At 36.7% G+C, this 14,627-nt stretch overlaps 1 protein-coding gene across 3 annotated transcripts in view; it reads right to left on the bottom strand.

Annotated features, from left to right (window-relative positions):
* Nucleotides 1-14,627, bottom strand: part of CEP112 (centrosomal protein 112) — a 587,248-nt gene that overhangs the window by 202,359 nt on the left and 370,262 nt on the right. For all 3 annotated transcript variants that reach the window (XM_072645484.1, XM_072645485.1, XM_072645486.1), the window contains one exon: nucleotides 12,371-12,601. In XM_072645484.1, coding sequence (XP_072501585.1) covers nucleotides 12,371-12,601 — 231 coding nt within the window. The remainder of the gene's footprint in view (nucleotides 1-12,370; nucleotides 12,602-14,627) is intronic.

Below are 14,627 nucleotides of genomic sequence, written 5' to 3'. Positions count from 1 at the left end.
CACTGTGCTTTCCATTCCTTTCTCACTGCAGTGCCCATCTCTTGTCTCCTGAGCTTGTGCACCAGCTGTCTTCCTGTAATGGTAATTTAAATTGAAAGAAATTTCTCATTAATTAATAGGCCCATATGATTCAGAAGCCTGGATCACATGTGGTGGGAGGAGCTTGCTGAAGAGGTACAACAGGAAGGGTGGAGTGAAACCAGGAGGAAGTGAGTGAGTGGGGTCAGGTCAGTGGGCTTAGAACACAGGCCAACTGACACACTGTGATAGTTGAGAGTGAGAAGGCCCTGGCTGAGGGAGGGGAGATTTGAGAATGACTTTGCCCTCTGCTGTGATAAGTGATTAGTAATCTTATTTATTTATAATTTTGAATTTATTTACTTTTTGTTTGCAGGGGCAGATATTTTTATGAAATTCTCTAAACCTAGTTATGCTGGATTTTGGACCACAGACATATATTACAAGCCTTTTAAGTTGGTAGAACTACCAGTTAGAGATGCTGCAGTATATTTTGAGAATCCAGGGTCACTACGACACCACAATGAGACACTGGATTAGAACTTATAGAAGATGAAGTACACAGTAGTACTCAAATGATAACAGCATTTACATACTGTTTTAACTTTGCAAAAGTGCTTTATGTATGTTATGTCATTTGATCCTCACTATACCTCTCTTTCAGGTATATCCTATTATTATACTCATTTTATAGATGAGGAAGCTGAGATAAATAAAGATTAAGTGACTTACCCAGGGTCACAGAGCTAATAGTTGTCTGGGGCAAGATTTGACTTCACGTCTAACTGACTCCAAGTCTAGTACTGTGCCACCTGGACAGACATTCATATTTTATATAGATTTATCTTCCTTTATACAATATATTTGTTTGAGAAAAATTATGGATGAATTTAATTTATATCCTAAATTATATTTTTTTTTACCCATGTCTTAGGGGGTAGTAGTAGTATATAGTATTATGCTTTATTCACTTTTGCATTGTCCTCAAAACCTAGCACAGGGCACTGTCTAAATGAAATTGTCAAGAAATGATTACTGATCAAACTATTGAATGAATGAATTAGCTTCCTACCTCTGGACATTAGTTTCCTCACATGAATAATGAAGGGGATAGACTGGATCACCTCTAAGTTTCCTTCCATTTATGGATACTATAATGCTTATTAAAGCCGTTCCTCACATCCTTTAAACAATGAGTCTTAATTTATCTGGTATAAGCAAGGAATATCCTATAAAGTCAATTTAGCAGATATTTAAATCATTTCTATGGAAATTTTACTTATTATGGAATTCTAAAAAATTTTAATGTGTGTTTGTTGTAGTTGGTGTTCAGTCATTTCAGTCAAGTCTGACTCTTCTAGAACTCATTTGCAGTTTTTTCGTCAAAGATACTGGAGTGTTTGCCATTTCTTCTCTAGTTCATTTTACCTCTAGTTCATTCAACCTCAGTTTCCTCATAACCCATAACAGGATTAAGGGAATTGCTAAGGGTCACACAGCAGTGTCTGAGGCCAAATTTGAACTTGGGAACATGGGTCTTCCAGACTTCAGGCCCAGTAATCCATCTACTATACCACTGAGCTGTTACATATTTTATTGTAACTTTAAACCTTAAACCCAGTGTACTCTGAAGCCCATGGGCTGGACAACAATAGGTCCCTGCCCAAGCTCCACTTAATGGCTGGATTAGAGTGATTATCACTAGCAACAGTTTCTGTTGATTTAGTTATTTTTCCTTTTGTTCATCAAAAAGGCCATTCCCTGACTACTACTTAAGGAGGCCTATTCACTCAATTTACTCCCTCTAAGTGAGTACCTGAAAAGGCCACCCTAAAGAGGCCAAGGTCTCCCATTACATCCTGGGCCATCTCCAGTCATCCTGATAAATATCTGGTCACTGGACCCAGATGGCTCAGGAGGAGAAAGTGAGGTTGGTGACCTTGAACAGCCCTCCCGCACTCAAAACAAAGTCAAGTGCAAGTCATGTCATCATTTCTCTGATGGCATGGTCTTCTTCAAAAATGAAGGATGAACAAAGACAGACAGATTAAAGTAGATGAATGATCATTAAACAAGCAAGTAGAATCTTATTAAACAGAGTATTTTAAATATAATTTAACATTTTATGATAGAGGATCATTATGATAAACACCAATTATCTTTCTATGTGAAAATCAAGTAAAGTCTTTAAGTGTTATTGAATGTTTACTATTATTTCCTCTAGATTAACTAGTATCAAATTTCTGTAACTAGTTCTGTAGTTTTTCAATTTTCTTCATCATTACATAGGTATAGGCTGTTATTTCTTCTGACTCTTTCCTACCTAATCTGCTATTTACGCTCCATATTAAGAAAATCCAAACCAAGATGGTAGAGTGAGAGCAACTACTCACCTTTGTCTAAGCTCTTAGACAAACTCCTTCAGATACCTCTAAAATGAGAATCTTGACCAAATTTTGGAGGCGCAGAATCCAATGGGAGGCAGACTGTGGCAGATTTACAGACCAGGACAGACTGGAAGGTCAAAGGGAAGGATCTGTCCCACAGAGGTGGAGAAGCATACAGCACACAGCACAGCACGTACCCGCCACAGCATGGCCAAGCAGGAAAGCCCCAGGGAGGCCTGAGGCAGTGGCACCACAACGGAATAGCAGAGTGGCAGCCCAGGACAGGAGACCAGAGGAGCCGAGCAAGTGAGAGCCGCTAAGCCCTGGGTATCAGCAGCTGGTCCTGAGACTATCAGCCCACAGAATAAACATCTGTAAGTCACCTACTTGAACTTCTGGGAGCCAAAATGGCAGAGTGATAGGTAAATGCTCTCTCCTCTCCTCTTGTTGACCTCAACAAACCAGAAAATACTTCCCCAGAAAAATTCTGGGTCAGTGGGATCAATAGAAGGGGCAAACAGTCTCATAGTACCTGAGGCTAAGAAAATAGCTAAAGAGGACTTTTCTTACTGTGGCAGACTGGAGCTGTCCCAGACATCCCCATCTCAGCAAACCATCTGAGAAAAGCCCCAGGGGGGGTGGAGCCTCACACCAGGACTCAGGTGCCTCATGGCTCCAGGGGAAGACAATAAAGCTGCCGGGATCACCAAGCTCTGAGTTTATCTTTGCTCTACTTTAGCTGAGATCTCCCATGACCAGACTACCTCTCTCCCACACTTAAAAACCTAGCTCCAGGGCTAATTCAAGGAAACACAAAACAAAAACAAAAAGACACTTGCCCTTTGCTTTCTCACATCAGACAGCTCAGCACCAGGTTCTCTACCTTCTAGCTGAAAGGACCAGAGGCCACAATACATAAAGCATCATCAGCATGAGCACGAAGAAGTAAAGTAAGAAGGAAAAGACCACAGAATCTTTCTATGGAGACAAGGACCAAAACACGAATACCAAAGAGGTCAGTATTGAGACTGCACTCCCATCTGAAACTTCAGAAGGAACTATGAACTGCTTCCATGCACAAAGAACACTCTTGGAAGAGCTGAGGAAAGAAATAGAAAAAAAATGTCCAATGATTTTAAAAATATGAAAAAAGAATTCACTGAAGAGAACAGCTCTTTAAAAAGGAAAATTGAACAAATGGAAAAGGAAGTACAAAAACTAACTGGAGAAAATAATTCCATAAGAGGAATAAGTAGACATTTGGAAAAGGAGATGCAAAGTTAACTGAAGAAAACAATTTGATGAAAATTAGAATTGGACAAGCAGAAGCTAATGACTCTATGAGACATCAAGAATCAGTCAAACAAAATCTAAAGAATGAAAAGATAGAAGAAAATGTAAAATGTCTAATTAGAAAAACAACTGACCTAGAAAATAGATCCAGGAGAGAAAATTTAAAAATTATTGGCCTACCAGAAAGCCATGATGAAAGAAAGAAGTCTGGACAATATCTTCCAAAAAATCATCAAGGAAAACTACCCAGAAGTGCCAGATCCAGAGGACAAAATAGTCATCAAAAGAATCCACTGTTCATCTCCCGAAAGGAATACCAAACTAAAAACCCCAAGAAATATTGTTGCCAAATTCCAGAACTATCAAGTGAAGGAGAAAATACTACAGGGAGCCAGAAAGAAACCACTCAAATATCAAAGAGCTACAGTTAGGATCACACAGGACCTTGCAGCTTCTACATTAAAAGATCAAAGGAACTGGAATATGATATTGCATAAGGAAAAGGAGCTGGGATTACAACCAAGGATCAATTACCCAGCAAAGTTCAGCATAAAATTTCAGACAAGGAGATGGACATTCAACGAAACTAGGGGTTTCCAGACCTTCCTGACAAAAAGGCCACAACTCAATAGAAAACTGGATCTTTAAACGCAGGTTTCAAGAGAGGCATAAAAAGGTAAACAGGGGGAAAGAAAGAAAAATCTCAGACAAAGAAAAAGCAGAAATAGATCTAATCAAAAGAGATAAGGAAGGAAACTATATCCTGCTAAAAGGCACCACAGATAATGAAGCAATATCATTACTAAATATATATGTTCCAAGTGGTATAGCATCCAAATTCTTAGAGCAGAAGTTAAAGGAGTTACAGGAAGAAACAGCAAAACTACACTAGTGGGGGGCCTCAAACTCCCCCTCTCTGAACTTAATAAATCTAACCTGAAAACAAACAAAAAAGAAGTTAAAGGGGTGAATAAAACTCTGGATAAGGTAGATATGATAGATCTCTGGAGAAAAGTGAATGGGGACAGAAAGGAATATACCTTTTTCTCAGTGGTACATGGCACATATATAAAAATTGACCATGTACCAGAGTATAAAAAACTCACAATCCAGTGCAGAAAGGCAGATAGTCAATGCATTCTTCCAAGAACATAATGGAATAACACTTATGTTTAATCAAAGGCCATGGAAACATAAGCCAAAAACTAATTGGAAACTAAACAATCTAATCCTAAAAAATGAATGGGTTAAAAAACAAAATATAGAAGCAATCAACAACTTCATTCAAGAGAATGACAATAATGAGACAACACACCAAACTTTATGGGATACTGCAAAAGCAATTCTTAGGGGAAGCTTTATATCTCCCTATATGAATAAAATAGAGAAAGAGGAGATCACTAAATTGGACATGCAGCTGAAAAAGCTCAAAAAAGAACAAATTGAAAATCCCCAAGAACAAACCAAATTAGAAATACTGAAAACCAAAGGAGAGATTAATAAAACTGAAATTAAGAAAACTATTAAACTAATAAATAAAACTAAATTTGGTTTTACAAAAAAAACACAATAAAATTGATAAACCTTTGGTCAATTTGATTTAAAAAAAGGAAAAAACCAAATTACCAACATCAAAACTCACTATTCAACAAAAATTTGTTGAGAAAACTAGGTAAAAGTGTGGTGGAAATTGAGCATAGACCAATGCATGACACCATACACAAGAATAAAGTCCAAATGGTACATGATCTAGGTATAAAGATTGATACTATAAATAAATTAGTGGAGCAAGGAATAGTGTATTTATCAGATTTATAGAGAAGGGAAGGATTTTTGACTAAAGAAGAGACAGAAAGCATTATGCAGTGCAAGATGGATAATTTTGATTACATTAAATTGAAAAGTTTTTGCACAACCAAATCCAATACAACCAAGATTTGGAAGGATGCAGAAAACTGGGAAAGAATTTATGCAACTAGTGTTTATGTTAAAGGCCTCATTTCTAAAATACATAGAGAACTGAGTCAAATGTACAAGAATACAAGTCATTCCCCAATTGATAAATGGTCAAAGGATATGAACAGGCCGTTTTCAGAGGAAGAAATTAAAGATATCTATAGTCATATAAAAAATGCTCTAAATGACCACTGATCAGAGAGATGCAAATCAAAACAACTCTGAGGTATCACATTACACCTATCAGATTGGTTAGCATCATATTTATCACATTGGCTTCATGACAAAATAGGAAGATGATAAATGTCGGAGAAGATTCATTGTTGGTAGAGCTGTGAGCTGATCCAACCATTCTGGAGAACAATTAGGAACTATGCCCAAAGGGCTACAAGAATGTGCATACCATTTGACCCAGCAATACTACTTCTAGGACTGTATCCCAAAGAGATCATAAAAATGGGAAAGGGTCTCACGTGCACAAAAATATCGATAGCAGCACTCTTTGCGGTACCCAAAAAATGTAAATCAAGGGGAGGCTCATCAATTGGGGAATGGCTAAAAAATTATGGTATATGAATGTAATGGAATACTATTCTGCTAAAAGAAATGATGAATAAGAAGACTTCAGAGAGGCCTGGCAAGACTTATATGATCTGATGCTGAGTGAAAGGAGCAGAACCAGGAGAACTTCATGCACAGCAATGACCACAGTGTGCGAGAGTGTTTTCTGGTAGACTTGGAACTTAACTGCAATGCAAGGACTTAAAAAATTCCCAGTGGTCTTTTAAGACAAAATGCCTTCCATGTCCAGAGAAAGAACTATGGAATTCAATCACAGAATGTAGCAGATCATTTTCTTTTGTGTTACATTTTGGTTTGTTATATGATTTATCCTATTCATTTTAATTCTTATATACATCATGATTATGGTGAAAATGTATTTAATAGGAATATCTGTGTAGAACCTATATAAAATTGTATGCCATCTCGGGGAGGGAGGGGGGAGCCATGGGGGAGAGAGAGGGGAAAAAAAATCTAAGTTATATGGTAGTGATTGTAGAACACTGAAAATTTAAAAAAAAAATTAAAAAAAAAAAGAAACCAAAAAGCCTGTCATAACCAAACTTTAGTTGGTGGTAACAATGGGCCAGATCTAGAATAACAGGGACATGAAGACCAGTTAGGGTTACCAAGTGAGGATATTGATAGCAACAGAAAATGCAAGGAAGTCCAGGAATGTAGGTATTTAGCATAAGGGAGGTTTAGAAGTGGAAAATGTAGGGGGCAGAGCCAAGATGGCAGACTAAAAGAGGGAACATGCTTGACTTCCCCCCAAACCCCTGCAAATACCAATAAAAAGTGACTCTAAACAAATTCTAGAGCTGCAGAACCCACAAAGTGACAGTGAGGCAAATCTCCAGTCCAGGATAGCCTTTACATAGGAAGTGTCCATTGCACTGGGCTAGGAGCAGAATGAAGAGCAGTCTGGTGTACCAGCTCAGAGGGTGGAGCAGGACTCAGGGAATGGAATCACTGGCAGCTGTGGAAGTTTCCAGACATCTCAACCCACAAATGCCAAAGAAACCATAGAAGGTCAGTGGAAAAATTGTGGGACCTGACTAGGGCAGGGGTGTAATCCTGTTGTGGTCTGGCCCCAGTCTCAGGGCAGAAAAGGAGGCAGTGCAGACAGAGGCAGCAGCAGAAGCAGCTTCCAGAGCTCTGAGACCACAGACAATTGAGGATAAAGCAGCTGATACAAAAGTCCTGAAGCCTGGGACAGTATACCTACCCCTACACCCACCCCCACTGGAAGCAGAGAGAAAAAAAGTCAGACTATAGAATCTTACTTTGGTGACAAAGATCAAAACATACAAGCAAAAGACAACAAAATCAAAGCTCCTACATCCAAATCCTCCAAGAAAAATATTAATTGGTCTCAGGCCATGGAAGAGCTCAAAAAAAATTTTGAAAATCAAGTAAGAGAAGTAGAGCAAAAATTAAGAAGAGAAATGAGAGTGATGCAAGAAAATCATGAAAAACGAGTCAACAGCCTGCTATAGGAGACACAGGAAAATACTGATGAAAATAACACTTTAAAAAATAGACTAACTCAAATGGCAAAAGAGGTCCAAAAAGTCAATGAGGAGAAGAATGCTTTAAAAAAGCAGATTTGGCCAAATGGAAAAGGAGGTCCAAGAACTCACTGAAGAAAATAATTCCTTAAAAATTAGAATGGGATAAATGGAAACTAAAGACTTTATGAGAAATAAAGAAATTATAAAACATAACCAAAGAAATGAAAAAATAGAAGACAATGTAAAATATCTCACTGGAAAAACAAATGACCTGTAAAACAGATCCAGAAGAGATCATTTAAAAATTACTGGACTACCTGAAAGTCATGATCAAAAATAGAGCTCAGGCATCATCTTTTAAGAAATTATCAAGGAAAACTACCCTGATATTCTAGAACCCGAAGGTAAAATAGAAGTTGAAAGAATCCACTGATCAGCTCCTGAAAGAGATCCCCAAAGGAAAACTCCTAGGAACATTGTTGACAAATTTCAGAGCTCCCAAGTCACGGAGAAAATATTGCAAGCAGCCAGAAAGAAACAATTCAATTACTGTGGAAAAACAATCAGGATAACACAAGATCTCACAGCTTCTACATTAAGGGACTGAAGGGCTTGGAATATGATATTCTGCAGGTCAGAGGAGCTAGGATTAAAACCAAGAATCACCTACCCAGAAAACTGAGTACAATACTTCAGAGGAAAAAAATGGAATTTCAGTGAAGTGGAGGACTTTCAAGAATTCTTGATGAAAAGACCAGAGCTGAAGAGAAAATCTGACTTTCAGATACAAGAATCAAGAGAAGCATGAAAAGGTAAACAGGAAAGAGAAATCATAAGGGACTTCTTAAAGTTGAACTGTTTACATTCCTACATGGAAAGATGATATTTGTAATTCATGAGACCTTGCTTAGTATTAGGAGGAAATGACAGATAGATAGATAGACAGATGGACAGATAGATCGTTAGAGGGCACCAGGTGAGTTGAATATGAAAGGATGATATCTAAAAATAAAATTAAGGGGTGAGAGAGGAATATATTGGGAGAAGGAGAAAGGGAGACATAGAACGAGGTAAATTATTTCACATAAAAGAGGTAATAATAAGGTTTCATAATGGAGGTGAAGGAGGGGGTAAGAGAATGAGTGAACCTTACTTTCGTTGGATTTGGCTTAAGGAGAGAATAACATACAGTTGGGTATCTTACCCTACAGGAAAGTAAAGAGGAAGGGTATAAGGGTAGGGGGATGATAGAAGGGAGGGCAGATTGGAGAAGGGGGTAGTCAGAAGCAAACACTTTTGAAAAAGTACAGGGTCAAAGTTGAAAATAGAAGTAATGGGGGTAGGGATGTTTGTGTTCATCCTTTCTTCCCAAAGACCATGTTATCAGAGAACTAATGACATGACTTGCATTTGACTTTGTTTTGAATGAGGGAGGGCTGTGCAGGTCACCAGCCTTACTTCTCCTCCAGAGCCATCTGAATCCAGTGACCAGATGTTCATCAGGATGACTAGACATGACCCAGGATGAGGAAATTGGGGTTAAGTGACTTGCCCAAGATCAAGTGCCTGAGGTGAGATTTGAACTCAGGTCCTCCTGACTCCTGCACTGGTGCTCTATCCACTGCACCACCTAGCTGCCCCAGAGGGTTGGGATAGGATGGAAGGAGATATACTTAGTCTTTCATAATATGACTATTATGGAAGTGTTTTGCATAACTACACATGTAACCTATATTGATTTGCTTACCTTCTCAATGAGAATGGGTGGGAAGTAAAGAAGGAAGAGAATTTGGAACTCAAAGTTTTAAAAACAATGTTAAAAAATTGTTTTTGTATTCAACTAGGAAACAAGATATATAGGCAACTGGGTATAGAAATTTTTCTTCCCCTACAAGAAAGTAAGGAGGAAAGGGATGGAGTGGAAATAAAAGGGAGGGTAGACTGGGGGAAGGGGTAATCAGAATGCATGCCATATAGGTATGGGAGGGAAGGGAGAGATGAGGAGAAAATTTGGAACTCAATGTCTTGTATAAATGAATATTTAAAACTAAAAATAAATTAATTAATTTAAAAGAAAGAAGTGGTAAAATGCAGAAATCATGGAAGACAGATAGAATATGGTACTAGTGGTTACTTGTAAAACATAAAGAGAACGAGCTGGGAGGCAATTGGCATGGATTTCAAAAAGCAACTAGTGAGGAACTGCAATGAGAACCTTGACATTAAATCCTGTGTAGAAATAATAATAATGACCAAATTTGTCCCTAAAGAAAGAAGAAAATACACTTCCTTTCATAAGAGAGACAGAGGACTATTGGGGCAGAACAATGCATATTCTGCCAGACTTGGTTGATATTGCAGTTAGTTTTGCTAAACTACTTTTTTCCTTTACATTCTCTGTTAAAAGAGATGGCTCTTTGGGAAGTGGAAAAGGGAACGATCTATTTGTAAATAAATATAATGTAAAAATATCAATAAAATTAAAAAGGAAAAAAATTCTTCTTGATTTGGTGTAGAACCAGTTTGAATCAGAGGGAAATTAATCTAGAAAGGGAAATTTAAAGGATCCCAGCTGCTAGTAATGGGGATATAATAAGATTGGTAACACACAGATAAGATAGAATTAATAATAAGGCCTAGTGCAAAGCATCCTCTCCTGTGGCTTAAAATGATTTTATAACAAGAACATTTTAATTATACACACACACACACACACACACACACACACACACACACACACACACACACTTACTAGTTAATTCTAAGTTTATATTTATGATCCAGAAGGTTAAGGTATCTTGAAATCGAATTTGGAAAGGTAGTTTTTAATTTCCACAAAGTAGTCCCTAAATGATACTCTGTATATCCTATGTAAGCTAAATAAGCTAAACAATGACAATTGTTTCTGACTGGAGAGATGGAGCTGAATATGTCCTTTCTTCTTATGGGTCCTGAGTTCAGGTCACTTTCGTTGAAATTTGTGCTCTGGTACCTTGATAATTGCCATATGTAGTTAGAAGCTTCTAGTTGGTACCTTGGCTCCTGTTTAAGCGGGGAGGGAGCTGTGTAAGGGAGACAAGAGCTACCACTCAATCCACAGATTTAAAAAGAGAAATAACTGCTTTCTCTCACTTTTTTAATTCAAATATGTCACACCCTACTAGCTCTTCCTTGAACTTCCACAAAATTGTGGAGGTCTCTTTTTTTCCTGCCTCTTCGCCAGTAGCAACAATTATAGTAGCACAGATCTTGCAGGAAAAGTGTGTGTGTGTGTGTGTGTGTGTGTGTGTGTGTGTGTGTGTGTGTGTGTGTGTATGTGTGTGTATGTGTGTATGTGTGTGTGTGTGTGTGTGTGTGTGTGTGTGTGTGTCTATGTCTCCTGGTAAGCCTGAGACTGGATCGTAAGTCTCTTGCTTCTTATTTTTCTTTATATTTCTTTTATCAAGAAAAGATGGTTGAATAGCACTCCTAAGATGAATGTTGCCAGACTGTGACTACCTCATGAGCTGGAAAAGTTCAGAGCTGCTGACAGATCTGAGTGTTGGCAGCAAGAGATGCTTCCTATAGCTATATTCTTCTCAAAGTAGATGTCCACTGACACCAGGATGAGCCATGCATGTTTACCAGAAGATACTGAACTGTAGTGAGTTGGGTGAACAATACAGACCTAAGGTGAAAGTGAATTAATTGGTGGTTCCACAAAGTGGTTCATGTTTTATTTATTGACCACTCAGATGAAAACAATTGGAATGAAGGGTTACTGGTTCATGTTTTAAGTATTCATCAATAAACACTTATGAATATATTTTATTTTTGGTAGTAGAAAAAATACATAGCTATTCTATATCTTTTATCTACTATTTTGTATATTAAGTAACTTTTCTAAACTCTTCTAGATGAGACTCAATCCCCTTGGGGAAAACCCCATATAGGACTCAAGCCTAAACTTTGTTCAAGGAAGTTTTCCTGGAATAACTTCAAGTGGGGAAATAAGGCATAAACTAGAGAGTAGGAAAAAAAACAAAAAACAAACCTGCTCTCATCCAATCTGGGTGAATACCAAGGAGAAGCCTCCTATAGTCAACTATGTAGTGCAGTCAGCCCTCCCTCTCTCAAAACAAAGTCAAGTGCAAGTCATATCATTATTTCTCTGATGGCATGGTCTTTGGCAACAAAAGACGAATACACTGACATTGACATGTAGTGCAGTGGATAGAATACTGAACTTTGGAGTCAGGAAGGCCTGAGCTCAAATCTGGCCTCAGGCATTCAGCTGAATGATCTCTATTTGCCTCAATTTCCTTATCTGCAAAAATGATACCACCTATCTCTAGGGTTATTGTGAGGATTAAAGTAGATAATGTTTGTAAAGTGCTTTGTAAACCTTAAAGTTCTATATAATTGCTAGCTATTATTATTACTTTGGCACAGCTTAAAAATATGACAAAGTACTGAATTTGCTCAATATGAAAGTATATTATAATAAGAAGAAATTTAATTCTAGTTCATAATTACTTCACATACTACAAATTAAGAATCTCCTAAGGAAGAAAAGGTTAATAGTTTATATTATCTCTGAAGTTTACAGTTATGACTTTTTATACAAAAGTTCTAAATAGTGAGTCCACTTGGATAGCTTACCTTTTCCAATGTTAACTCTGTTTCAGCTGCGTGTGTCATTTTCAATTCTAACTTCATCTTTTCTGAGTCAGCCTTCAGTTTGTTCACAATAGTCTCATGGTCTCTAGCTGTTCGTTGCTTTTCCTCTTCTCGAAGAAGTCCAAGCTCTACAAGTTGCTGTTTCCGTTGAGAGTTTACTTGAATCAACTCTTCTCTCAGTTTATGAACCTGAGCCTCCATATCAGAAATAACCTATTTTTTTAAAGGGAGGGACTCTTATTAGAAATAGCATGCCTGAAAAAATTTCTTCTTAAGTATTATGAAGATAAGTAAAAAGGCTGTCTCATTTTCCTTTCCCTCTTCCACCTATACTTTTTAGCAATATGTACTAAGTCTTAAGGAAATCTCCCAAATATTCATATCATTGCACTAAGAACATGAATTTATTTCTTCTATTTTGTATGGCAACACTCTGCCAAAACTTCCTGAAGGAATCAACAGAGTGATCATGAGATTAAGACATGATGTTTTTTCAACAGACATGGAATAAATTAAAATTTCTCCACACAGGAAACAGGGCAAGATTGTAGACAGCAACAATAAAAACTTCAAATATCAAGATTAGAATTAATTTAGAGAATTAGGAACCATAGAATAAAATTGTTAAAAAATTCTTATTTTCATTATCATAACTATGACAAAGAATATATAATTTAATTTAGAATTAAAATCCTCGATTTTATTATTTTGTATCTTAAAGAATCCAACCATTTTCACAAGAAATATAGACACTTCCACTTGAATCTACAAGACTGGAATTGACAAGCACTGTAGGACATCTTGTCTTCAACAAACCAAAGAGATCTACTGATGTGTTGTGCAAGGATAGTGGAGTAATCCATTTCATGCCTGCCTCTGTAGATAATATAGCCTTGCAATTGGTTCTACTATTGTGCTAAAATAATTTGAAACTGATGACTTTGCCTTTCATTTTCTAGTGGACATGGCCACATAGATGTGCCTAATATTATTTCTATCCATTTGTTTCTGTTCTAGACATTTAGGGATAAATATTTCCATAAAAATAAAGTGCAGCAAAACAGTCCCTTCTGCTCCTCTTATTTTAACATAATGATTTATATGATTCTAAACTCAAATATAAAGTATATCAATACAGCATGGGAAAAGGAGAAAAAAAGGTTAGTCAATTTCAAGCAGAAGTCTACTATAGTTAAATAAGATGATGATTTTACAGAGTATAAATCTGAAATGATATAAAGGTGATACTGACTATGGCTAATTAAATTAAGAAGCATATAATGTTGAGGTTCAAATTTTACACCAAAGAAAAAATACTGCTTCATTTATGAAATATCTCAAAACTAATGTGTTGATTTTCCAATATAATTATTAGAAAAAACACCACAAATTATTATTTTAGGCTTTCTAAACAATTGCAGTTTCAGTCAAGACATACTTAAGGTGAATATTGTTTAGGTGTTTTTATTCTCATTTTTCTTCAAAAATGAAGGAATTCTAAAAGTAATTGTTTTTTTAAAAACACCTGAAATTCCTGAAAAAGATTTTTTAAAAAAATCTTAAACAGTATTTTTTTCAATTACATGGAGAGGCAATTTTTAACATTCATTATTTTATAAAATTTTGAGTTCCAAATTTTTCTCCTTCCCTCTCTCCCCACTTTCCTCCCTAAGATGGTAGGCAATTTGATACAGATTATATATGTGCAATCATGTAAAACATATTTCCACATTAGTCATGTTCATACATACTGAATTTAACCAAATGAGCCTTTTCAAATAGAAAGAAAAATTTGGCACTCAAATACCAAATTGGAGGAAAATTAAAACTTAAAGAGATGAAAACTGAAAACTGGTCTAAAAAGCTACCAGTCTGCATTTATAGGGGAATTCCTTCACGAGATCTACTTATCACTGAAATTTCAGGTTAATCAATCAGTCAACCAATGAATAAGCATTGAATGCTTATACTATGTTCTAGGCACTGTACTGGTGACAAAAAGACCAAAGTGAAATGGTCTCTGCTCTCAAGAGCCTGCGGAGACTGTGAGCTTCACCATCGTCATTATTATTACACATCAATAACAATTTCCTAACTAATATTAGTTCCATAGCTTCTTCTATTTCTTGACCTGTCCCTATACTAATGACTCAACCATTTAGAAGACAATTACCATCAGTCTTTTTCTCTTATTCTTTTATCCCCATCCTCACTGACATTACTCCAAGTTCCTGAGAAG

This window comes from Notamacropus eugenii, chromosome 2, assembly GCF_028372415.1.
Source record: "Notamacropus eugenii isolate mMacEug1 chromosome 2, mMacEug1.pri_v2, whole genome shotgun sequence".
In the NCBI taxonomy this organism is placed as follows: domain Eukaryota; kingdom Metazoa; phylum Chordata; class Mammalia; order Diprotodontia; family Macropodidae; genus Notamacropus; species Notamacropus eugenii.
Note: the sequence above shows the minus strand (reverse complement) of the source record. Positions and strands in the feature narration are given on the sequence as shown.